Source organism: Heptranchias perlo, chromosome 10 (assembly GCF_035084215.1).
Source record: "Heptranchias perlo isolate sHepPer1 chromosome 10, sHepPer1.hap1, whole genome shotgun sequence".
NCBI classification, from domain to species: domain Eukaryota; kingdom Metazoa; phylum Chordata; class Chondrichthyes; order Hexanchiformes; family Hexanchidae; genus Heptranchias; species Heptranchias perlo.
Genome location: NC_090334.1, coordinates 86722887 through 86750502, shown reverse-complemented (window position 1 = coordinate 86750502; position 27616 = coordinate 86722887). Strand labels below are relative to the sequence as shown.

Below are 27616 nucleotides of genomic sequence, written 5' to 3'. Positions count from 1 at the left end.
AGTTGCAATTCAGCATCATGACCAGTGACCATCACCGAGGAGAGGTGAACAAAACCGGGGAAAAATCACCAGGTCAATTCAGGGAAAAAGAAATCTGGAAACTTCCTCTCTGCTCCCCCAAAGGCAACCAAAACGAGTTCCAGAAGATCACAGTGACAAGAATCATAGAATGGTTACAGCACAGAAAGAGGCCTTTCGGCCCATCGAGCAGACTGTTACTAGTTGAGGGTCTAGAACGAGGGACAGAGATACAAGATTAAATATATAGGAGATTAGAACAGAGGGCAGGAGAACCTTCTTTACACAGAGTTGTGAGGCTGTAGAATTCACTTTAGTAGTAGTAGTAGTAGTTGAAGCAGAAACTATGTCAATATTCAAGACTAGACTGAATAGGCAAATGAAGGAAAAAGGGAAAGAAGAGATATGGGTACAGGGTGTGTAAATGTTACTCGAACTATTTCCTCGCGTGGAGGTAAACTTAAAACTCTATCTAGTTGCATCATATAAAATTATAACGGGACTAGATAAGAGTGGATAGGGAGGACCTATTTCCCTTAGCAGAGGGGTCAGTGACCCGGGGCCATAGCTTTAAAGTAATTGCTAGAAGGATTAGTGTTAGTGACGTAATTAGCAACTCAAAGGCAAAAGAAGCAAAGGTTAGTGTTCAGCACAGGAATTTGACGGGGTTAAAGGGGATATACTTCAATGCAAGGAGTATTACAAACAAAGCAAATGAGCTAAGGGCACAGATAGACACAGGGCAGCATGATATCATTGTTATAATGGAAACCTGGCTTAAAGAGGGGGATAATTGGCAGCTTAATATTCCTGGATATAGAGTTTTCAGGCAGGATAGAGTGGGTGATAAAAAAGGAGGGGGGTTGGCATTATTGGCTAAAGAATCAATTACAGTTGTGAGAAGGGATGATATGCTAAATGGATCATCAATCGAGGCCATATGGGTCGAGTTAAGAAATAAAAAAGGGGCAGTCACACTACTAGGAGTGTACTATAGACCCCCAAATAGCGAAAGGGAGATAGAAGAACAAATACGTAGGCAAATTTGAGTACAAAAATAAGAGGTCAATTATAGTAGGGGACTCGGAGCGTAGCTACAGGCGGGAGCGGACCGAGGAGAGAGTGCGGGACTTGGAGACGACTAAAGGCCCAGGCTCGAGGGCCTATCCGCACTCGGAGCGGCAGAGAGGCAATCGGTGATGACGTCACAGGACAGCAGGTAGGTGATTGGCTGGCAAGTATTAGTTGTTTTTCTCTGAGTTAGGGAATTGGGTAAAATTGAATTAAAAACGAGAAGCGTAAAACTACTGGTTATTAAAATTAAAGCTTAAACTACTTAACTAGAGTAATATATCCAAAATAACTGTATTTGAGGCTTAATTTGTTTTTTGCTTGGTTTAAGTTAATCTAATATATTTTGTGGTCACTACGGTCTCTTTGTGTAGCGGGGACGACTGTTAAGCAGGGGCCCTTGAGTATATCACTTAATTCCAGTGTGATTGGTGGGATCCATTTAATTTTAATTTAATTTAAATCAATTAAAGGGTAAGTCATGGCAGGACAGCTCGGCCCCGTGGCATGCTCCTCCTGCTCTATGTGGGAAATCAGGGACACTTTCTGTGTCCCTGACGACCATGTGTGCGGGAAGTGTATCCAGCTGCAGCTACTGACAGACCGCATTGCGGCACTGGAGCTGTGGATGGATACATACTGGTGCATTCGCGATGCTGAGAACCACAGGGATAGCACGTTCAGCGAGTTGGTCACACCGCAGGTAAAGGGTGTACAGGCAGGAAGTGAATGGGTGACCACCAGGCAGAGTAAGAGGTGCAGGCAGGTAGTGCAGGAGTCCCCTGTGGCCATCCCCCTCTCAAACAGATATACCACTTTGGATACTGTTGGGGGGGGATGACTTACCAGGGGAAGGCAGCAGCAGCCAACTTCTTGGCACCATGGGTGGCTCTGCTGTACAGGCTGGGAGGAAAAAGAGTGGAAGAGCTATAGTGAGAGGGGACTCAATTGTAAGGGGAATAGACAGACGTTTCTGCGGCCGCAACCGAGATTCCAGGATGGTGTGTTGCCTCCCTGGTGCAAGGGTCAAGGACGTCTCGGAGCGGCTACAGAACATTTTGGAGGGGGAGGGCGAACAGCCAGCTGTCGTGGTGCACATAGGCACCAACGATATAGGTAAAAAAGGGGATGAGGTCCGAAAAGCAGAATATAGGGAGTTAGGAGGTAAATTAAAAAATAGGACCTCAAAAGGTAGTAATCTCAGGATTGCTACCAGTGCCACGTGCTAGTCAGAGTAGAAATAGGAGGATATTTCAAATGAATACGTGGCTAGAGGAGTGGTGCAAGGAGGAGGGATTCAAATTCCTGGGGCATTGGAACCGGTTCTGGGGGAGGTGGGACCAGTACAAACCGGACAGTCTGCACCTGCGCAGGGCCGGGACCGCTGTCCTAGGGGGAGTGTTTGCGAGTGCTGTTGGGGAGGGTTTAAACTAAAGTGGCAGGGGGTTGGGAACCTGAGCAGGGAGACAGAGGAAAGCGTGTCAGGAAGGGACAGAAGGTATGGAGTAAAAGGTAAAGTGTTAAAAAAGGAAAAAGCAGGAACTAAGTGTCACAAAACATATTTGAAAGTTCTTTATCTGAAAGCACGTAGCATTCGTAACAAAATGGATGAGTTAACGGCACAAATAACTACGTATGGGTATGATCTTGTGGCCATTACAGAAACATGGCTGCAGGGTGACAACGACTGGGAATTAAATATGCCAGGGTATTTAACAATCAGGAAGGACAGGCAGGAAGGAAGGGGAGGTGGGGTGGCTATGTTAATAAAGGAAGGAATCACTGTAATACTGAGAAATTATATTGGGACAAAGGATCAGGATAATGAAACAGTTTGGGTAGAGATAAGGAATAATAAGGGGAAAAAAACACTAGTGGGCGTAGTATATAGGCCTCCAAATAGTTGCAACTCTGCTGGAAGAAGTATTAATCAGGAAATAGTCGGGGCATGTAATAAGGGGACAGCTATAATTATGGGGGATTTTAACTATCATATTAACTGGACAAATCAAATTGGGCAGGGCAGCCTTGAGGAAGAGTTTATTGAGTGTATTAGGGATGGATTTCTTGAGCAGTATGTAACTGATCCTACAAGGGGGCAAGCAACCTTGGACCTGGTGCTGTGTAATGAGCCAGGATTAATTAATAATGTCCTAGTTAAGGATCCCCTTGGAATGAGTGACCATAACATGGTTACATTCCATATCCAATTAGAGGGTGAGAAGGTTGGTTCTCAAACAAGCGTACTGAGCTTGAATAAAGGAGACTATGATGGTATGAGAGTGGAATTGATTAAAGTGGACTGGGAAAATAGATTAAAGGGTAAGACGGTACATGAGCAGTGGTGTTCATTTAAGGAGTTATTTTACAACTTTAAAAAAATATATATTCCACTGAGGAAAAAAGGGTGTAAAAGAAATGACAGCCATCCGTGGCTAAGTAAAGAAATTAAGGATAGTATCCGACTAAAAACAAGGACATATAAGGTAGCCAAACAGATCGCAAGAGTTTCTACAGTTATGTAAAAGGAAAAGGGTGGCTAAGGCAAACGTAGGTCCCTTAGAGGATGAGACCGGGAAATTAATGGTGGGAAACATGGAGATGGCAAAAATGCTGAACAAATATTTTGTTTCCGTCTTTACGGTAGAGGACACTAAGAATATCCCAACACTGGACAAACAGGGGGCTCGAGGGGGGGGAGGAGCTAAATACGATTAAAATCACCAAGGAATTGGTACTCAGTAAAATAATGAGACTCAAGGCGGATAAATCCCCTGGACCTGATGGCTTACATCCTAGGGTCTTGAGGGAAGTGGCAGTCGGAATTGTGGATGCTTTAGTAATAATTGTCCAAAATTCTCTGGACTCAGCAAAGGTCCCGGCAGATTGGAAAACTGCGAATGTAACACCCTTATTTAAAAAGGGTAGCAGGCAGAAGGCTGGAAATTATAGACCAGTTAGCCTAACATCTGTGGTGGGTAAAATTTTGGAGTCTATTATTAAGGAGACAGTAACGGAACATTTGGATAAACATAATTTAATAGGACAAAGTCAGCATGACTTTACGAAGGGGAAGTCATGTCTGACAAATTTGCTTGAGCTCTTTGAGGACATAACGTACAGGGTGGATAAAGGGGAACCAGTGGACGTAGTGTATTTAGACTTCCAGAAGGCATTCGACAAGGTGCCACACAAATGATTATTGCTCAAGATAAAGAATCACTGGATTGGGGGTAATATTCTGGCATGGGTGGAGGATTGGTTATCTAACAGGAAGCAGAGAGTTGGGATAAATGGTTCATTCTCGGACTGGCAACCAGTAGCCAGTGGTGTTCCGCAGGGGTCGGTGCTGGGTCCCCAACTCTTTACAATCTATATTAACGATTTGGAGGAGGGGACCGAGTGTAACATATCAAAGTTTGCAGATGATACAAAGATGGGAGGGAAAGTAAAGAGTGCGGAGGACATAAAAAACCTACAAGGGGATATCGACAGGCTGGGTGAGTGGGCGGAGATTTGGCAGATGCAATACAATATTGGAAAATGTGAGGTTATGCACTTTGGCAGCAAAAATCAGAGAGCAAGTTATTATCTTAATGGCGAGAAACTGGAAAGTACTGCAGTACAAAGGGATCTGGGGGTCCTAGTGCAAGAAAATCAAAAAGTTAGTATGCAGGTGCAGCAGGTGATCAAGAAGGCCAACGGAATGTTGGCTTTTATTGCTCGGGGGACAGAATATAAAAACAGGGAGGTATTGCTGCAGTTATATAAGGTATTGGTGAGACCGCACCTGGAATACTGCATGCAGTTTTGGTGTCCATACTTAAGAAAAGACATACTTGCTCTCGAGGCAGTACAAAGAAGGTTCACTCGGCTAATCCCGGGGATGAGGGGGTGGACATATGAGGAGAGGTTGAGTAGATTGGGACTCTACTCATTGGAGTTCAGAAGAATGAGAGGCGATCTTATTGGAACATATAAGATTGTGAAGGGGCTTGATCGGGTGGATGTGGTCAGGATGTTCCCAAGGATGGGTGAAACTAGAACTAGGGGGCATAATCTTCGAATAAGGGGCTGCTGTTTCAAAACTGAGATGAGGAGAAACTTCTTCACTCAGAGGGTAGTAGGTCTGTGGAATTTGCTGCCCCAGGAAGCGACATCATTAAATAAATTTAAAACAGAAATAGACAGTTTCCGAGAAGTAAAGGGAATTAGGGGTTACGGGGAGCGGGCAGGAAATTGGACATGAAGCTGAGTTCGGATCGGTCAAGGCCCTGTGGGTGGCGGAGCGGGCCCAGGGGCTGAGTGGCCGGGTCCTGCCTCCTACTTCTTGTGTTCTTTAGATTTGAGGTTAGGATCAGATCAGTCATGATCTTATTGAATGGCAGAGCAGGCTCGAGGGGCCGACTGGCCGACTCCTGCTCCTATTTCTTATGTTCTATGTTCTTATGTTCAACTATCCTAACATCAACTGGGATTCAAACAGTGTGAGGGGCACAGAGGGCGCAAAATTCTTGATCGGTATCCAGGAGAACTTTTTTAGCCAGTATAGAGTCATAGAGTTATACAGCACGGATAGAGGCCCTTCGGCCCATCGTATCCGCGCCGGCCATCAGCCCTGTCTACTCTAATCCCATATTCCAGCATTTGGTCCGTAGCCTTGTATGCTATGGCATTTCAAGTGCTCATCCAAATGCTTCTTGAATGTTGTGAGGGTTCCTGCCTCCACAACCCTTTCAGACAGTGAGTTCCAGACTCCAACCACCCTCTGGGTGAAAAAGTTCTTTCTCAAATTTTCTCAGTATGTGACAAGCCCAACAAGAGGGATGCAATTCTAGATTTAGTCCTGGGAAATGAAGATAGGCAAGTGGGTGAAGTGACAGTGGGTGACCATATTGGGGATGGTGACCACAATTCAGATAGTTTTAGCATTATTATGGAAAAGGACAGAGTTAAATCAGGAGTAAATGTTTTAAATTGGGGGAAGGCAAATTTTACAGAACTAAGAGGTGATTTGGCAGAAGTGGACTGGACACAACTACTTCAGGGCAAATCAGTGGCAAGCCAGTGGGAAGCACTAAAAAGTGAAATTCTACGGGTACAATGCAGACACGTCCCCTCAAAGAAAAAGGGTGGCACTGCCAAATTTAGAGCCCCCTGGTGGACTAGAAGTATATGGGGCAAAATAAAGCAGCAAAAGAAAGCTTATGACTGTCACAAAAAACTAATGTAAAGAGTCTTACAACACCAGGTGATCGTCCAACAGCTTTATTTGAAATCACAAGCTTTTGGAGCTTTCCTCCTTCGTCAGGTGAGTGTAGGATTCCATAAAGGTACAGCATATATGGTCAGAGAACAATGCCTGGTGATTACAGATAATCTTTCTAACTGCCCGTTACCACACCTCGGCAGAGAGATAATCAAAGCAATCAAAGGAGTGGAATGAATGGTGTTCAGACAGAGAAACATAACATACAAGACTACTGAATACACAAACGGTCAGAACACAAAGATGGAGAGAGAGAGAGACCCGAAAGGCAGAGAAAGAGAGAGAATGACCAGTTGTGTTAAAAACAGTTAACTTTTTTTCGCTGGTGGGGTTACATGTAGTGTGACATGAACCCAAGATCCCGGTTGAGGCCCCGGAGCATGGTACATCGGTGAGACCATGCAGACACTGCGACAACGGATGAACGGACACCGCGCAACAATCGCCAGACAGGAGGGTTCCCTCCCAGTTGGGGAACACTTCAGCAGTCAAGGACATTCAGCCACCGATCTTCGGGTAAGCGTTCTCCAAGGCAGCCTTCGAGACACACGACAACGCAAAATCGTCGAGCAGAAATTGATACCCATGAGGACGGCCTCAACCGGGATCTTGGGTTCATGTCACGCTACATGTAACCCCACTAGCGAAAAAAAGTTATGTTTTTAATACAACTGGTCATTCTCTCTCTTTCTCTGCCTTTTGGATGTCTCTCTCTCTCTCTCTGTGTTCTGACCGTTTGTGTATTCAGTAGTCTTGTATGTACTGTTTCTCTGTCTGAACACCATTCCACTCCTTTGATTATATCTCTGCCGAGGTGTGATAACGGGCAGTTGGAAAGATTATCTGTAATCACCAATCATTGTTCTCTGACTATATATGCTGTACCTTTATGGAATCCTACACTCACCTGACGAAGGAGGAAAGCTCCGAAAGCCTGTGATTTCAAATAAAGCTGTTGGACTATAACCTGGTGTTGTAAGACTCCTCACATTTGTCCACCCCAGTCCATCACCGGCATCCCCACATCACAAAAATCTAAATACTGTAGAAAGCCGAGAGGAGTATAGAAAGTACAGGGATGATGTAAAAAAGGAAATAAGGAAAGCAAAGAGAGGGCATGAAAAAATATTAGCTAGTAAGATTAAACAAAACCCAAAGATGTTTTATCAGTACATTAAGAACAAGAGGATAACTAAGGAAAAGGTGGGAACTATCAGGGATGATAAGGGTAACTTGTGTGCAGGGTTTTAAATGAATATTTTGTCTCCGTATTCACAAAGGAAAGGGATGATCTGGACGTAGTAGTTAAAGAGAGGTGTGAAATATTGGATAAGGTAAACATAACGAGAGAGGAAGTACGAGAGGGACTGGAATCCTTGAAAGTTGATAAGTCACCAGGGTCGGATGGATTGTTTCCGAGGCTATTGAAGGAAGCCAGGGAGGAAATAGCGGATGCTCTGAGGATCATTTTCCAATCCTCACCAGATACAGTGGAGGTACCGGAGGACTGGAAAACTGAAAACGTAGCACCATTGTTTAAAAAGGGTACGAGGGAAAGGCCGAACAATTATAGGCCGCTCAGTCTTACCTCGGTGATGGGCAAACTATTATAATCAATGCTGAGAGATAGGATAAACTGTCACTTGGAAAAGCATAGTTTAATCAGGGAGAGTCAGCATGGATTTGTTCAGGGAAGGTCATGCCTTACAAATCTGATTGAATTCTTTGAGGAAGCGACAAGGAGGATTGATAAGGGTAGTGCAGTGGATGTTGTCTACATGGATTTTAGTAAGGCCTTTGACAAGGTCCCACATGGCAGACTGGTCAGAAAGGCAAAAGCCCATGGATACAGGGAAATGTGGCGAATTGGATCCAAAATTGTCTCAGTAACAGGAAACAAAGGGTAAAAGTCGATGGATGTCTTTGCGAATGGAAATCCGTTTCCAGTGGTGTGCCACAGGCTCAGTGTTGGGTCCCTTGCTGTTTGTGGTGTATATTAATGATTTAGACTTGAATGTAGGGGGCATGATTGGCAAATTTGCAGACGGCTCAAAAATTGGCCGTGAAGAGGATAGCTGTAGACTCCAAGAAGATATCAATCGGTTGGTGGAGTGGGTGGAAAAGTGGCAAATGGAGTTCAACCCGGTGAAGTGTGAGGTAATGCACTTAGGGAGGGCAAACAGTAAAAGGGAATACGCAGTAAATGGGAATATATTGAGAGGGGTAGAGGAAGTGAGAGACCTTGGAGTGCATGTGCACAGGTCCCTGAAGGTGGCAGCGCAGGTAGATAAGGTTGTGAAGAAGGCATACGGAATGCTCTCCTTTATTAGCCGAGGTATAAAATACAAAAGCAGGGATGTAATGATGGAATTGTATAAAACGCTGGTAAGGCCACAGCTGGAGTATTGTGCGCAGTTCTGGTCACCACATTACAGGAAGGACGTGATTGCTCCGGAAAGTGCGCAGAGAAGATTTACAAGAATGTTGACAGAGCTTGAAAATTGCAGCTACGAGGAGAGATTGGATCGGCTGGGGTTGTTTTCCTTGGAGCAGAGAAGGCTGAGGGGAGACTTGATTGAGGTGTACAAAATTATGAGGGGCCCAGATAGAGCAAACGCTGTTTATGTTTCCCCTAGCGGAGAGTTCAAGAACGAGAGGACATAGATTTAAGCTGATTGGCGGAAGGATTAGTGGGGACATGAGGAAAAACTTTTTTACCCAGAGGGTGGTGGGTGTATGGAATTCACTGCCTGAATTGGTGGTAGAGGCAAGGACCCTCAACTCTTAAAAAGTACCTGGACCTACACCGAAAGTGCTTTAAGCTGCAGGGCTACGGACCGGGTGCTGGAAGGTGGGATTAAGAATGGGCATCTGGTTGTTCTTTTAGCCGGCGTGGACACGATGGGCCGAATGGCCCCCCTCTGTGCTGTGTCTTTTCTATGGTTCTATGATTAGAGGGGAGCTGAGGAGAAATGTTTTCACCCAGAGGGTGGTGGGGTCTGGAACTCACTGCCTGAAAGGGTGGTAGAGGCAGAAACCCTCAACTCATTTAAAAAGTACTTGGATGTGCACCTGAAGTGCCGTGACTTACGGGGCTACGGACCACGTGCTGGAAAGTGAGATTAAGCTGGATAGCTCTATTTCAGCCGGCATGGACAGAATGGGCCGAATGGCCGCCTTCTGTGCCGCAACTTTCTATGATTCTAAACGGTGACACAGACCGGTAGGGTCAAATGGTCTGTTTCCGTGTTGTGACTTCTCAAAGGAATATCATGGATCTTCAGAAGAAATTTACTAAAGTGATTCCAGGGAAGAGGGACTTTAGTTAAGTGGATAGACTGGAGAAGCTGGGATTGTTCTCCTTGGAACAGAGAAGGTTGAGAAGGGATTTGATCGAGGTGTTCAAAATCATGAAGGGTCTAGACAGAGAGAAACTGTTCACATTGGCAAAAAGGTCAAGAACCAGAAGGCGTAGATTTAAGATGATTGGCAAAAGAACCAAAGGTGACATGAGGAAAAACTTCTTTTTACACAGCGAGTGGTTAGGATCTGGAATGCACTGTCGGGGGCGGGGGGTGTTGGAGGCAGATTCAATCATGGCTTTCAAAAGGAAACTGGATAAGTATTTGAAGGGAAAAAAACTGCAGGGCTACAGGGATAGGGCGGGGGAGTGGGACTAGCTGGATTGCTCTTGCATAGAGCCAGCACGGACTCGATGGGCTGAATAGCCTCCTTCTACACTGTAGCCTTTTTATGATTCTATAGAAGATGCCATGTACAAGAGTTGGTACAAAATTTGAGGTACATGGTACTAAAGGCAGTGTAGGTTTTTATATTATATCTGACATCTTGGTAGTTTAATATTGTATCTGGCAGTGATGGTTTAGTCATGATTAAACCACCTCTGTGCTGAAATGAAGTAGGTTTAACCACGCCCAGCTGATCACTGTGCCCAATTGTGAAAGAGAGATAAAGTCATGCATGCTGACTGAAAAAATAACTGAAGACCTATACAACATGATCTAGTTATGTGGAAGGCCAAATGCCCAGTTTCGGAGTGAGAAGCAGCAATACCTTCCCCCATAAGATGGAGATTGATTGATTTGTGTGACTTTTTTTTTATTGATATACCTGCAGCGGATAAGAAAACACTATTTATGTTCCAGGAACCAAACTAAAAAACTCTTGAAAATACCCAAAACACTGTTTACATAAGAACATAAGAAATATGAGCAGGAGTAGGTCATATGGCCCCTCGAGCCTGCTCCGCCATTCAATCAGATCATGGCTGATCTTCGACCTCAACTCCACTTTCCCGCCCGATTCCCATATCCCTTGATTCCCCGAGAGTCCAAAAATCTCTCTCTCTCTCAGCCTTGAACATATTCAACGACTCTGCATCCACAGCCCTCTGGGGTAGAGAATTCCAAAGACTCACAACCCTCTGTGAAGAAATTCCTCCTCATCTCGGTCTTAAATGGCCGACCCCATATCCTGCGACTATGCCCCCTAGTTCTAGACTCTCCAGCCATGGAACCAACCTCCCAACATCTACCTGTCAAGCCCCCTCAGAATCATATATGTTTCAATGAGATCACCTCTCACTCTTCGAAACGAGAGTACAGCCCCAGAATGTTTTTCTCCAGAGGTGCTGCCTGACTTGGTGAGAATTTCCAGCATTTTCTGTTTTTATTTCAGATTTCCAGCATCTGCGGTATTTTGCTTCTAAACAACACTTGTTTTGTGGAGATTTCTAATAAATACCTCTTCAAATCCTCCTGAGGTATGAAACCACCCCATTATGACTCTCCTGGGCTAATGCAACAGGCATTCTCCCAATTTTCATTCAAACAATGGACTATCACAGTTCTTAACATTCAGACGGATCTGGAGTACAATGTGATAATTTATTTGTTTACTGACCTTTGACCCGATGAATGGGCTGACATCCTCGCTGTAAGTAGATTGCTGTAATGCACAAGAGGAGCATGTAGAGAATGAGGCTGGAGAGATTCAGCCACCAAATGACCTAACCAGGGGAAAGCAGAGTTAGCCCGAGTGGTGAGAATTCCTTAACTTTGGCAGAATGTGACTATCGTAGAGAGGCATCACTGAAACAGTCACAAGTGAAATGTGACAAATGGAGCTGGGAGATTTTTTTGATAAATTTTCGTAGGAAGAACGAGGAGAGGCAATATAAACGAGGGGGCACAATTCTAAAGGGGTAGAGGAATAGAGAGACCTGGGGGTATCTGTGCACAAATCATAGAAGGTGGCAGGGCAGGTTGAGAAAGTAGTTTTGAAAAAACATGTGAGATCCTGGGCTTTATAAATAGAGGCAGAGTACAAAAGCAAGAAAGTCATGATGAACCTTTATAAAACACAGGTTCGGCCACAACTGGAGTATTGTGTCCAGTTCTGGGCACCGCACTTTAGGAAAGCCTTAGAGAGGGTGCAGAAAAGATTTACTGGAATGGTTCCAGGGATGAGGGACTTCAGTTACGTGGAGAGACTGGAAAAGATGGGGTTGTTCTCCTTGGAACAGAGACGGTTGCAAGGAGATTTGATAGAGGTATTCAAAAATCATGAAGGGTCGAGACAGAGTCGATAGGGAGAAACTGTTCCCAATAGCAGAAGGGTCAAGAGCCAGAGGGGACAGATTTAAGGTGATTTGCAAAAGAACCAAAGGCGACATGAGGAAAAACATTTTTACACAGCGAGTGGTTATGATCTGGAATGCACTGCCCGAGGGGGTGGTGGAGGCAGATTCAATCATGGCCTTCAAAAGGGAACTGGATAAGTATTTGAAGGGAAAAAAATTGGAGGGCTAGGGGAAAGGGCAGGGAAGTGGGACGAGCTGAATTGCTCTTGCACAAAGCCGGCACGGGCTCGACGGGCCAAATGGCCTCCTTCTGTGCTGTAACCATTTCATGATTCTATTTGCAGAGGCTCACATTACTTCACTCAACAGCCTCAAAGGAATTTAACTGTAAGATCAGCACAACACAGGTTTAATGATCCTTAGGGACAGGGGTGTGGGAAGGTTTGGCCCCTCTCACCCCACAAAGCATGTAGCAGACTAGGGATCCTGGACATGGGAATATTCTGAAGGAGGTCAGTATCTCAGGCTGTACCCAACTTCACAATCTGGACATCAAGGCAGCATTCGACCAAATATGGCACCAAGCAGCCTTAACAAAATAGGTCAATGGGAGTTAACGGAAAGCCTTCCAGTGTCCGAAGTCCGACCCGACACAAAGGATGGCCAATCATCGAAGCCCCAGGACATCGCTGTAGGAGTTCTTCAGGAAAGCATCCTCGAACCAGCCATCTTCAGCTGCTTCATCAATGAGCTCCCCTCCATTATAAGAACATAAGAAATAGGAGCAGGAGTAGGCCAATCGGCCCCTTGAGCCTGCTCCGCCATTCAATAAGATCATGGCTGATCTGATCCTAACCTCAAATCTAAATTCATGTCCAATTTCCTGCCCGCTCCCCGTAACCCCTAATTCCCGTTACTTCTAGGAAAATGTCTATTTCTGTTTTAAATTTATTTAATGATGTAGCTTCCACAGCTTCCTGGGGCAGCAAATTCCACAGACCTACTACTCTCTGAGTGAAGAAGTTTCTCCTCATCTCAGTTTTGAAAGAGCAGCCCCTTATTCTAAGATTATGCCCCCTAGTTCTAGTTTCACCCATCCTTGGGAACGTTTTAACCGCATCCACCCGATCAAGCCCCTTATAGAGGCACTTAGAAAACCATAACATGATTAGGCAGAGTCAACATGGATATATGAAAGGCAAATCATGTTTGATAAATTTAGAGTTTTTTGAGGCTGTAACTAGCAGGGTAGATAAAGGGGAACCATTGGATGTCGTATATTTGGATTTTCAAAAGGCATTTGATAAGGTGCCACATAAGAGGTTGTTAAACAAGATTAGGGCTCATGGGGTTGGGGGTAATATATTAATATGGATAGAGGATTCGTTAAAGGATAGAAAACAGAGAGTAAGAATAAACGGGTCATTTTCGGATTGGTAGTTGTAACTCGTAGGGTGCCGCAGGGATCGGTGCATGGGCCTCAGCTAGTTACAATCTATATTAATGAGTTAGATGAAGGGACCAAGTGTGATGTATCCAAGTTTGCTGATGATACAAAGCTAGGTGGGAAAGTAAGCTGTAAGCTGTCCTAGGCCCAACCATCTTCAGCTGCTTCATCAATGACCTTCCCTCCATCATAAGGTCAGAAATGGCGATGTTCACTGATGATTGCAGTGTTCAGTTCCATTTGCAACCCCTCAAATAATGAAGCAGTCCGAGCCCACATGCAGCAAGACCTGGACAACATCCAGGCTTGGTCTCATAAATGGCAAGTAACATTCGCGCCAGACAAGTGCCAGGCAATGACCATCTCCAACAAGAGAGAGTCTAACCACCTCCCCTTGACATTCAACGGCATTACCATCGCCAAATCCCCCATCATCAACATCCTGGGGGTCACCATTGACCAGAAACTTAACTGGACCAGCCATATAAATACCGTGTCTACAAGAGCAGGTCAGAGGCTGGATATTCTGTGGCGAGTGACTCACCTCCTGACTCCCCAAAGCCTTTCCACCATCTACAAGGCACAAGTCAGGAGTGTGATGGAATACTCTCCACTTGCCTGGATGAGTACAGCTCCAACAACACTCAAGAAGCTCGACACCATCCAGGACAAAGCAGCCCGCTTGATTGGCACCCCATCCACCACCCTAAACATTCACTCCCTTCACCACCGGCGCACTGTGGCTGCAGTGTGTACCATCCACAGGATGCACTGCAGCAACTCGTCAAGGTTTCTTCGACAGCATCTCCCAAACCCGCGACCTCTACCACCTAGAAGGACAAGAGCAGCAGGAACATGGGAACACCACCACCTTCACGTTCCCCTCCAAGTCACACATCATCCCGACTTGGAAATATATCGCCGTTCCTTCATCGTTGCTGGGTCAAAATCCTGGAACTCCCTTCCTAACAGCACTGTGGGAGAACCTTCACCACACAGACTGCAGCGGTTCAAGAAGGCGGCTCACCACCACCTTCTCAAGGGCAATTAGGGATGGGCGATAAATGCTGGTCTCACCAGCGACGCCCACATCCCATGAACGAATGAAAAAATAGGAGGACGAAGAGAGTCTGCAAAGGGATATCGACAGGTTAAGTGAGTGGGCAAGAAGGTGGCAGATGGAGTAAAATGTGGGGAATGTGAGATTATTCACGTTAGTAAGCAGAACAGAAAAACAGAATTTTTTTTTAAATGGTGAGAAACTATTAAACATTGTTCGGAGGGATTGGGTGTCCTTGTACACTAAACAGACAGTTAATATGCAGGTGCAGCAAGCAATTAGGAAGGCAAATGTTTTTTTGTCTTTTATTGCAAGGGGGTTAGAGTACAAGAGTAAGGAAGTCTTGCTGCAATTGTACAGGGCTTTGGTGAGACCTCACCTGGAGTATTGTGTACAGTTTTGATCCCTTTACCTCAGGAGGGAGGTACGTGCCTTAGAGGGGGTGCAATGAAAGTTCACTAGATTGATTCCTGGGATGAGAGGGTTGTCCCATAAGGAAAGTATGAGTAGAATGGGCCTATAGTCTCTGGAGTTTAGAAGAATGAGAGGTGATTTCATTGAAACATATAAGATTCTAAGGGGGCTTGACAGGGTAGATGCTGAGAGGATGTTTCCCCTGGCTAGAGAGTCTGGAACTAGAGGGCATAGTCTCAGGACAAGGGGTCGGACATTTTTAACTGAGATGAGGAGGAATTTCTTCACTTCGAGGGTCGTAAATATTTGGAATTCTCTACCCCAGAGGGCTGTGGATGCTGATTCGTTGAGTATATTCAAGACTGAGATTGATAGATTTTTGAACTCTGGGGGAATCAAGCGATATGGGGATCGGGTGGGAAAGTGGAGTTGAGGTCAAAGATCAGCCACGATCTTACTGAATGGCGCAGCAGGCTCGAGGGGCCGTATCGCCTACTTCTGCTCCTATTTCTTATTTTCTTATAAGGTGAGGAGTGAGGCTGTTCACTGATGATTCCACAGTATTCAGCTCCATTCATATCTCCTCTGATAATGAAACAGCCGACACCAGCCTACAACAGGATCTGGATAACATCCAGACTTCAGTTGACCGGTAACATGTCATACAAATGCCAGGTAACAACCATTCGGAAAGACCAGCCATCTCCTCTTAACTTTCAATCACACCACCACCACAGAGTCCCCCACCATTAACACCTCAGGGATTACCAGTGATTAGAAGCTTAACTGGCCCAGCCAAATCAACACCATGGCTACAAGAACAGGACAGAACATGGGTACTCTGCAATGAGTGACTCACCACCTGACCCCTCAAAGCTTCCACCATCAACAAGGCTCAAGACAGCAGTGTGATGGAACACTCACCATTTGTCTGGGTGGGTGCAGTCACAACAACACTCAAAAACTCTCACAATCCAGGACAGGGAGAGGTTGGATCGACTGAGACTTTTTTCCCTGGAGAGTAGGAGGTTTAGGGGTGATCTTATAGAAGTCTATAAAATAATGAGGGGCATAGATAAGGTAGATAGTCAAAATCTTTTCCCAAAGGTAGGGGAGTCTATAACGAGGGGGCATAGATTTAAGGTGAGAGGGGAGAGATACAAAAGGGTCCAGAGGGGCAATTTTTTCACTCAAAGGGTGGTGAGTGTCTGGAACAAGCTGCCAGAGGCAGTAGTAGAGGCGGGTACAATTTTGTCTTTTAAAAAGCATTTGGACAGTTACATGGGTAAGGTGGGTATAGAGGGATATGGGCCAAGTGCAGGCAATTGGGGCTAGCTTAGTGGTATAAACTGGGCGACATAGACATGTTGGGCCGAAGGGCCTGTTTCCATGTTGTAACTTCTATGATTCGACTGGACCCGGAAAAGTGCGAGGTGATGCACTTTGGAGGGACTAACAAGGCAAGGGAATACACAATGAATGGGAGGATCCTAGGCAAGACAGAGGGTCAGGGGGATCTTGGTGTGCAAGTTCACAGATCCCTGAAGGCGGCGGAACAGGTAGATAAGGTGGTAAAGAAGGCATATGGGATACTTGCCTTTATTAGCCGAGGCATAGAATATAAGAGCAAGGAGGTTATGATGGAGCTGTATAAAACACTGGTTAGGCCACAGCTGGAGTACTGTGTGCAGTTCTGGTCGCCACACTACAGGAAGGATGTGATCGCTTTGGAGAGGGTGCAGAGGAGATTCACCAGGATGTTACCAGGGCTGGAGCGCTTCAGCTATGAAGAGAGACTGGGAAGATTGGGTTTGTTTTCCTTGGAGCAGAGGAGGCTGAGGGGGGACATGATTGAGGTGTACAAAATTATGAGGGGCACAGATAGGATGGATACTAAGGAGCTTTTTCCCTTCGTTGAGGGTACTATAACAAGGGGACATAGATTCAAGGTAAAAGGCGGGAGGTTTAGAGGGGATTTGAGAAAGAACTTTTTCACCCACAGGGTGGTTGGAGTCTGGAACTCACTGCCTGAAAGGGTTGTGGAGGCAGGAACCCTCACAACATTCAAGAAGCATTTGGATGAGCACTTGAAATGCCATAGCATACAAGGCTACGGACCAAATGCTGGAATATGGGATTAGAGTAGACAGGGCTGATGGCCGGCGCGGACACGATGGGCCGAAGGGCCTCTATCCGTGCTGTATAACTCTATGACTCTATGGACTCAACATCGACCTCCTGCACCATAGCAGTATGTACGCTCACTAAGGTTACTTTGACAGTACCATCCACCCCGTAACTTCTACCAGAGAAGGATGAGCAGCATTGCTGTAGTAACATCACCAATTCACACACCAACCTCACTTGGACATGTATCGCCGTTCCCATATCGTCACTGGGTCAATATCCTGGAATTCCCTATGGAAGCACCATCGCCACTAGGACTGCAGCAGTTTATGGAGAAGATCTTCTTATGGCAACTACAGAAACATAGGAACTGGAGGAGGCCATTCAGCCCCTTGAACCTGTTCCACCATTCAGATCATGCCTGATCTGACCCTCCACATTATTTTCTAGTCTTTGTTCCATATCCCTTGATACCCTTACCCGACAAAAATCTAGCACTCTCAACCCTGAAAGCTCCAATTAACCCCCACAGCATCCACAGCCTTTTGGGGGAGAGTGTTTCAGATTTTCACTACCCTCTGCGAAAAAGTGCTTCCTGATTTCACTCCTGAATGGCCTAGCTCCAATTTTAAGATTATGCCCCCTTGTTCTGGATTCCCCCACCAGAGGAAGTAGTTTCTCTAAAGACTCTACTGAATCCCTTTATCATTTTAAAGACTTCAATCAGGTCACTCCTCAATCTTCTAAACTCAAGGGAATACAAACCAGCTTTATGCAACCTGCCCTCACAATTCAAGCCTTGTTATTTTGGTGAATCTACATTGTACCCCTTCCAAGGCCAATATCTCTTTCCTGAGGTTTGGTGCCCATCAGTACTCCAGATGGGATCTGACCAAGGCCCTGTGAAACTGAAGCTGCACTTCCTTATTTTTGAATTCCAATCAACCTGTTGTGCACATGGACACCTAAATTCCTTTGCTCCTCCACAGATCTTAGTTCTCACTGTTAAGCAAATATTCTGATTCGTCTCTCAGATCCAAAGTGGATGTGCTCACGCTTCCCCACATTGAACTCCATCTGCCAGACAGAGGGTGGTTGTAGAGGGTTGTTTTTCAAATTGGAGGCCTGTGACCAGCGGTGTGCCTCAGGGATCGGTGCTGGGTCCGCTGTTATTTGTTATTTATATTAATGATTTGGATGAGAATTTAGGAGGCATGGTTAGTAAGTTTGCAGATGACACCAAGATTGGTGGCATTGTGGACAGTGAAGAAGATTATCTAGGATTGCAACGGGATCTTGATAAATTGGGCCAGTGAGCCGATGAATGGCAGATGGAGTTTAATTTACATAAATATGAGGTGATGCATTTTGGTAGATCGAATCGGGCCAGGACCTACTCCGTTAATGGTAGGGCGTTGGGGAGAGTTATAGAACAAAGAGATCTAGGAGTACAGGTTCATAGCTCCTTGAAAGTGGAGTCACAGGTGGATAGGGTGGTGAAGGCGGCATTCAGCATGCTTGGTTTCATTGGTCAGAACATTGAATACAGGAGTTGGGATGTCTTGTTGAAGTTGTACAAGACATTAGTAAGGCCACACTTGGAATACTGTGTACAGTTCTGGTCACCCTATTATAGAAAGGATATTATTAAACTAGAAAGAGTGCAGAAAAGATTTACTAGGATGCTACCGGGACTTGATGGTTTGACTTATAGGGAGAGGTTGGATAGACTGAGACTTTTTTCCCTGGAGAGTAGGAGGTTAAGGGGTGATCTTATAGAAGTCTATAAAATAATGAGGGGCATAGATAAGGTAGATAGTCAAAATCTTTTCCCAAAGGTAGAGGAGTCTATAACGAGGGGGCATAGATTTAAGGTGAGAGGGGAGAGATACAAAAGGGTCCAGAGGGGCAATTTTTTCACTCAAAGGGTGGTGAGTGTCTGGAACGAGCTGCCAGAGGCAGTAGTAGAGGCGGGTACAATTTTGTCTTTTAAAAAGCATTTGGACAGTTACATGGGTAAGATGGGTATAGAGGGATATGGGCCAAGTGCAGGCAATTGGGACCAGCTTAGTGGTATAAACTGGGCGACATGGACATGTTGGGCCGAAGGGCCTGTTTCCATGTTGTAAACTTCTATGATTCTATGCCATAATTTTGCCCGCTAATTAGTCTATTCCTTTTGTAACTTCCTCCTCCCATCACACACCTTACTGTGCCTCCTAACTTAATGTCATCTGTAAACTGGGAAATGTAATAAACAATGAGAAGGATACTAACAGACTTCAGGAGGACATAGACAGACTGATGAAATAGGCAGGCACATGGCAGATGAAATTTATTGCAGAGAAGTGTGGAGTGATGCATTTTGGTAGGAAGAATGAGGAGAGGTAGTATAAATTAAATGGTACAATTTTAAAGGGGGTACATGAATAGAGACCTGGGGATGTACGTACACAAATCTTTGAAGGTGACAGGACAAGTTGAGAAGGCAGTTAAAAAAGCATATGGGATCCTGGGCTTTATTAATAGAGGTATAGTGTACAAAAGGCAAGGAAGTTATGCTAAACCTTTACAACACTGGTTAGGCCTCAGCTGGAGTATTGTGTCCAATTCTGGGCACTGCACTTTAGGAAGGATGGGAAGGCCTCAGAGAGGGTGCAGAGGAGATTTACTAGAATGGTACCAGGGATGAGGGACTTCAGTTCTGTGGAGAGACTGGAGAAGCTGGAGTTGTTCTCCTTACAGCAGAGAAGGTTTAATAAAGATGTTCAAAATCATGAAGGGTTTTGATAGAGTAAATAAGGAGAAACTGCTTTAGTGGCAGAAGGGTCAGTAACCAGAGGACACAGATTTAAGGCAATTGGCAGAAGAACCAGAAGCCACATGAGGAAACATTTTTTTTTAAACACAGTGAGTTGTGATAATCTGGAACGCACTGCCTGAGAGGGTGGTGGAAGTAGATTCAATAATAACTTCCAAAAGGAAATTTGATAAATACTTGCCAGGGAAGTTAACAGGAAAGACTAAAAACCCAACTAGTTCTTAACTGCCCTCTGAAGTGTCCGAGTAAGTCCATCACCACCTTCTCAGGACAACTAGGGATGGGCAATAAATTCTAGCCTTGCCAGCGATGCCCACATCTCGAGAATGAATAAAAAGAATGTCTGAATATTTCTAAGTGATCCATTCAAAGGAAACAGTTATACTTGTCAATTTATTCTGCATCTCTGTGCCATCTTTATCAGAGATTAGGGTACATGACAGGACTTTAACAGAGGGATCTGATCATTATCTATGATGTAAATTGACACTGCACAGTAATATCACACTGAATAGCTTTCCAATGAGTGTCCAGCTTATTAGGTGAAGTCATGAAAGGGCCCAGTAATTAGCCTAACACTACAGTTCTTATTCAACTGTTTAATCTTCAACATAGCCTTTTTTCTGCAGTGTGCTTTCGAGTGAATAAACGGCATCAATACAGTGTTTTAATTCATAGGGCATTGAAGGGTAGTACTTACAGGGTTCCCCAATAAATAAACTCGATATTCAGTCTCATTCACCCCAGAGAAACGAAGGCCCTGTGGAAAAAAAGACACAGAATTATGCTACACCAGTCATATTGCATAGACAGCAGGAAGCTCGTAGGGTGAACAGATGCAGTTCAATCCAGAAAAATAATGGGCTGGTCTTTGCTGTGAAAATAAGAGCGAGGCTAACAGCGCTCACCATTATTTCTGTGCAAATGGTGCAGCAACTTCTGACGCTGCTCATGTGCAGAAATCCGGAAGTTGATGTACCAGATGTCCTGCTCCTCCGTAAGCTCAGTGAAGATGGCATCTCACCGTTTAGCTCCCCGTTCAAATGAATAGAACAGTATTAAGTTCCTGTAGTACATACGGACTAATCTCGCCAGAAAAAGTTAGGGCTTATCCATTCTGATACAAGTACTTTTAACGGCGTGGTAAGTCTTTTAAGACTGCTAAACCACCTTTCTGGCATTGAAAATTAACTTTAACAAGTGTAGAGTCTCATTCCTTCAGATTTTAATTATTGGAACTTTTTTGCTGTCTCTTAATTCAGTATTTCTTACCCTCTCTTTATTTCACTATTCTAACTTACACTTCCTGGTTCAGTCTCTGCGTGGCTTCTTAACGATGCTTCAATCTGATTGTGACTAGGGCAAGCAACTGCCTATCCCCATAACCACAGGTCCCAGTTGCCCTGAAGAGGGGGTCGTGCTTTTTGGCTCTCTAATTTACAGGAAGTTGCCAGGCAAAAGCTCATAGAAAGTCTATGAGCAAAATACGGCCCAATATATTTTGAAAGTAAGAATATGGGACGGCAATATACACTTTAAATGGAGTAGAGAAGTATAGGGCCCTTTGTATGCAGATACACAGGCCATTAAAAGATGGCATGCATGTAAATATGACCATAAAAAAAGCAAACAATCTCTGGTTTTAGAGGCAGAGAATGCAAAAGCAAAGAAATTGAGTTGAGCTTGTACAAAACCTTAGCAACTGACAGGTTCCTCATCCATACTGGGAAGTCCTGTTGTCATTTGGTGGTAATTGAATAGCGCAAGTTACCCAGAGATGTCCAGGCTGCGTTCCCACTGGGCAAGCAACTGATAGATTCAGCCACAGAACAAATGAGTGAATTGTGTCAATAAGTGACCTGTCACTTGATTGGAGGGAGTTGGGACGAGGAGCCTGGGAGAGCTCTGGGCCTGAATATTTTTGGGTCAAGATGCTACAGATCAATTTCAGTGAGTGAGGCGCCAGTCAAGGAGCCCACATACAGCGCCCAGTCATAGAATGAGAGTAAGAACATAAGAAATAGGAGCAGGAGTAGACCATCCAGCCCCTCGAACCAGTTCCACCATTCAACAAAATCATGGCTGATCTATCTCAATGCCATTTTCATGCACTATCCCCAGATCCCTTGATGCCTTTAATATCTAGAAATCTATCAATCTCTGTTTTGAATGTACTCAATGACTGAGCCTCCACAGCCCTCTGGAGTAGAGAATTCCAAAGATTCACCACCCTGTGAGTGAAGAAATTTCTCCTCATCTCAGTCCGAAATGGCCTACCCCTTATTCTGAGACTGTGACACCTGGTTCTAGACTCTCCTGCCAGGGGAAATATCCTCCCTGCATCTACCCTGTCGAGCCCTGTAAGAATTCTGTCTGCTTCAATGAGATCACCTCTCATTCTTCTAAACTCCAGAGAATACAGGCCTGTATCGCAATCTCTCCTCATACGACAATCCCGCCATCCCAGGAATCAGTCTGGTGAACCTTCATTGCACTCCCTCGATGGCAGGTATATCCTTTCTTAGGTAAGACAACCAAAATTGTACACAATACCAAGGCTCTAAATAATTGCAGTAAGACATCTTTACTCCTGGACTCAAATCCTCTTGTAATAAAGGCCAACATACCATTTGCCTTCCTAATTGCTTGCTGCACCTGCATGTTAGCTTTCAGTGACTCATGTACAAGGACACCCAGGTCCCTTTGAACATCAACATTTCCCAATCTATCACCATTTAAAAAATACTCTGCATTTCTGTTTTTCCTACAAAGTGGATAACTTCACATTTTTCCACATTATATTCCATCTGCCATGTTCTTGCCCACTCACTTAGCCTGTCTGTATCCTCTTGAAGACTCTTTGCATCCTCCTCACAACTCACATTCCCACCTAATTTTGTGTCATCAGCAAACTTGGAAATATTACATTTGGTCCCCTCATTCAAATCATTGATATAGATTGTGAATATCTGGGGCCCAAGCACCGATCCCTGCGGTACCCCACTAGTCATAGTCTGCCAATCTGAAAAAGACCCGTTTATTCCTACTCTCTGTTTCCTGTCTGTTAACCAATTCTCAATCCATGCCAGTATATTTCCCCAATTCCATGTGCTCTAACTTTGTTCACCAACCTCCTGTGTGGGACCTTATCGAAAGCCTTCTGAAAATCCAAATACACCACATCCACTGGTTCCCCCTTATCTATTCTACTAGTTACATCCTCAAAGAACTCCAATAGGTTTGTCAAATATGATTTCCCTTTCATAAATCCATGTTGACTCTGCCAAATCCTATTATTATTTTCTAAGTGTCCTGTTATCACATCCTTTATAATATTCTAGCATTTTCCCTGGTACTGATGTCAGGCTAACAGGTCTGTAGTTTCCTGTTTTCTCTCTCCCTCCTTTCTTAAAGAGTGGGGTTACATTTGCTACCCTCCAATCTGCAGGAACCATTCCAGAATCTATAGAATTTTGGAAGATGACAACCAATGCATCCACTATCTCTACAGCCACCTCTTTCAAAACCCTGGGAAGTAGATTATCAGGTCCTTGGGATTTATCGACTTTCAGTCCCATTAATTTCTCTAGTACTATTTCTTTTACTAATAATTTATTTCAGTTCCTCATTCTCGCCAGGCCCTTGGTTCTCTAGTATTTCTGGGAGGTTTTTTGTGTCTTCCTCTATGAAGACAGACACAAAGTATTTGTTTAATTTCTCTGCCATTTCCTTATTCCCCATTATAAATTCTCCCGACTCTGTCTGTAAGGGACCCACATTTACCTTCACCGGTCTTTTCCTTTTTACATACCTATAGAAGCTTTTACAATCCGTTTTTATGTTTCTCGCTAGTTTACTCTCATATTCTATTTTCCCTCTTTATCAATTTCTTGGTCCTCCTTTGCTGAATTCTAAAATGCTCCCAATCCTCCGGCTTACTGCTTTTTCTGGCAACTTTATCTGCCACTTCCTTTGATTTAATACTATCTTTAATTTCTCTTGTTAGCCACGGTTGGACCACTTTTCCTGTTGGGTTTTTGTGCCTTAAAGGAATATATATTTGTTGCAAATTATGTATTAATTCTTTAAATGCTAGCCATTGCCTGTCTACCGTCATACCTTTCAATGTAGTTCCCCAATCAACCACAGCCAACTTGCGCCTCATACCTTCGTAGTTTCCTTTGAAACTAGCAAAAAATATAAAAACAGATTGTAAGAGCTTCTACTATGTAAAAAGGAAGAGAGTAGCGAAAGTAAATGAAGGTCCCTTAGAGGCTGAGAAAGGAGAAATTATAATGGGGAATAAGGAAATGGCAGAGACACTGAACAATTATTTTGTATCTGTCCTCACAGTTGAAAACACAAAAAACATACTAGAAATAGTGGGGAACCAAGGGTCTAATGAGAGTGAGGAACTTGAAGTAATCAATATTAGTAAAGAAAAAGTACTGGAGAAATTAATGGGACTAAAAGTTGACAAATCCCCTGGTCCTGATGGTCTACATCCTTGGGTTCCAAAAAAGTGATGGCTGCAGAGGTAGTGGATGCATTGGTTTTGATCTTCCAAATTCCCTAGATTTTAGAACAGATTGGAAGGTAGCAAATGTAACACCGCTATTCAAGGAAGGAAGGAGAGAGAAAACAGGGAACTACAGGCCAGTTAGCCTGACATCAGTCGTCGAGAAAATGCCAGAATCCATTTTAAGTGGTAACAGGGCACTTAGAAAATCATAATATGATTAGGCAGAGTCAACATGGTTTTATGAAAAGGAAATTGTGTTTGACAAATCTACTGGAGTTTTTTTTTTTGAGGATGTAACTAGCAGGGTAGATAAAGGGGAACCAGTGGATGTAGTATATTTGGATTTTCAAAAGGCATTCGATAAGGTACCACACAAGAGGTTGTTACACAAGATAAGGGCTCATGGGGTTGGGGGTAATATATTAGCATGGATAGAGGATTGGTTAACGGACAGAAAACAGAGAGTAGCAATAAATGGGTCATTTTCAGGTTGGCAGGCTGTAACTAGTGGGGTGCCGCAAGGATCAGTGCTTGGGCCTCAGCTATTTACATCTATATTAATGACTTAGATGAAGGGACCAAGTGTAATGTATCCAAGTTTGCTGACGATACAAAGCTAGGTGGGAAAGTAAGCTGTGAGGAGGACACAAAGAATCTGCAATGGGATATAGACAGGTTAAGTGAGTGGGCAAGAAGGTGGCAGATAATGTGGGAAAATGTGAGGTTATTCACTTTGGTAGGAAGAATAAAACAATATTTTTTAAAATGGTGAGAAACAATCAAATGTTGGTGTTCAGAGATTTGGGTGTCCTCGTACAAGAAACACAGGAAGTTAACATGCAGGTACAACAAGCAATTAGGAAGGCAAATGGTACGTCGGCCTTTATTGTGAAGGGGGTTGGAGTACAAGATTAAGCAAGTCTTGCTGCAATTGTACAGGGCTTTGGTGAGACCTCACCTGGAGTACTGTGTAGAGTTTTGGTCTCCTTATCTAAGGAAGGATATACTTGCCTTGGAGGCGGTGCAACGAAGGTTCATTGGATTGATTCCTGGGATGAGAGGGTTGTCCTATGAGGAAAAATTGAGTAAAATGGGTCTCTATTCTCTGGAGTTACAAAGAATTAGAGGTGATCTAATTAGAACATATAAAATTCTTCGAGGGCTTGACAGGGTAGATGGTGAGAGGCTGTTTCACCTGGCTGGAGAGTCTAGAATTGGGAAGCATCGTCTCAGGATGAGGGGTCGGCCATTTTGGACTAAGATGATGAGGAATTTCTTCACTCAGAGGGTGGTGAATATTTGGAATTCTCTACCCCAGAGGGCTGTGGATGCTCAGTAGTTGAGAATATCCAAGACTGAGATCAATAGATGTTTGGACATTAATGGAAGCAAGTTATATGGGGATCGGGCAGGAAAGTGGAGTTGAGGTCGAAGATCAACCATGATCTTACTGAATGGCACAGCAGGCTCGAGGGGCTGTTTGGCCTACTCCTGGTCCTATTTCTTAAGTTATGATCTGTGAGTGAGCAGCACACATACAGGGACTGAATGCACAGTGGTGCCTTCTCCCAAACCTGTTACCAAGAAGAAATCAATGAATTCCGCAGAGCTAAAGCCCCAAGATTAAATGGTCAAGGAGGGGGACTGAAGGTATCATGTCTCAACATAATTAGGGGATTCTTCTTCAGTGTGAATGCCTATACTTGCATACGAACAAACGAAAATGACAGGCAGGATAAGACCAGCTGGTCCATCAAGCCTGCCCCACATGTTTTTTTTAAAAAGTCGTTCATGGGATGTGGGCATCGCTGGTGAGGCCGGCATTTATTGTCCATCCCTAATTGCCCTTGAGAAGGTGGTGGTGAGCCGCCTTCTTGAACCGCTGCAGTCCATGTGGTGAAGGTTCTCCCACAGTGCTGATAGGTAGGGAGTTCCAGGATTTTGACCCAGCAACGATGAAGGAACGGTGATATATTTCCAAGTCGGGATGGTGTGTGACTTGGAGGGGAACGTGCAGGTGGTGTTGTTCCCATGTACCTGCTGCTCTTGTCCTTCTAGGTGGTAGAGGTCGCGGGTTTGGGAGGTGCTGTCGAAGAAGCCTTGACGAGTTGCTGCAGTGCATCCTGTGGATAGTACACACTGCAGCCACAGTGAGCCGGTGGTGAAGGGAGTGAATGTTTAGGGTGGTGGATGGGGTGCCAATCAAGCGGGCTGCTTTGTCCTGGATGGTGTCGAGCTTCGAGTGTTGTTGGAGCTGCACTCATCCAGGCAAGTGGAGAGTATTCCATCACACTCCTGACTTGTGCCTTGTAGATGGTGGAAAGGCTTTGGGGAGTCAGGAGATGAGTCACTCGCTGCAGAATACCCAGCCTCTGGCCTGCTCTTGCAGCCATAGTATTTTTATGGCTGGTCCAGTTGAGTTTCTGGTCAATGGTGACCCCCAGGATGTTGATGGTGGGGGATTTGACGATGGTAATGCCATTGAATGTCAAGGGGAGATGGTTAGACTCTTTCTTGTTGGAAATGGTCATTGCCTGGCACTTGTCTGGCGCGAATGTTACTTGCCACTTATGAGACCAAGCCTGGATGTTGTCCAGGTCTTGCTGCATTCGGGCTCGGACTGTTTCATTATTTGAGGGGTTGTGAATGGAACTGAACACTGTGCAATCATCAGCAAACATCCCCATTTCTCATCTTATGATGGAGGGAAGGTCATTGATGAAGCAGTTGAAGATTGTTGGGCCTAGGACACTGCCTTGAGGAACTTCTGCAGCAATGTCCTGGGGCTGAGATGATTGGCCTCCAACAACCACTACCATCTTCCTTTGTGCGAGGTATGACTCCAGCCACTGGAGAGTTTTCCCCGATTCCCATTGACTTCAATTTTACTAGGGCTCCTTGGTGCCACACTCGGTCAAATGCTGCCTTGATGTCAAGGGCAGTCACTCTCACCTCACCTCTGGAATTCAGCTCTTTTGTCCATGTTTGGACCAAGGCTGTAATGAGGTCTGGAGCCGAGTGGTCCTGGCGGAACCCAAATTGAGCATCGGTGAGCAGGATATTGGTGAGTAACTGCCGCTTGATAGCACTGTCGACGACACCTTCCATCACTTTGCTGATGATTGAGAGTAGACTGATGGGGCGGTAATGCCTGGAGCATCCTAATCTGACACTTCCCTCGTAGCCATTTAATCGCCTGGGAGAGGCAAAATAAGAAACAACCTAGGGCCAATGAGGGGAAAAAAAATCTGTAAAATTTTTCTGA

At 44.7% G+C, this 27616-nt stretch overlaps 1 protein-coding gene across 6 annotated transcripts in view; it reads right to left on the bottom strand.

Moving 5' to 3' along the window:
* The window catches only part of pomt2 (protein-O-mannosyltransferase 2), a 196347-nt gene that overhangs the window by 20093 nt on the left and 148638 nt on the right, over positions 1–27616 (bottom strand). For 3 of the 6 annotated variants that reach the window (XM_067992145.1, XM_067992147.1, XM_067992148.1), the window contains 3 exons: positions 25363–25419; positions 20530–20589; positions 11282–11387 (listed from right to left, as the gene is read on the bottom strand). In XM_067992145.1, the coding sequence (XP_067848246.1) occupies positions 11282–11387; positions 20530–20589; positions 25363–25419 (223 nt within the window). The remainder of the gene's footprint in view (positions 1–11281; positions 11388–20529; positions 20590–25362; positions 25420–27616) is intronic. The other 3 variants (XR_010964271.1, XM_067992150.1, XM_067992146.1) reach the window with 2 other exon arrangements.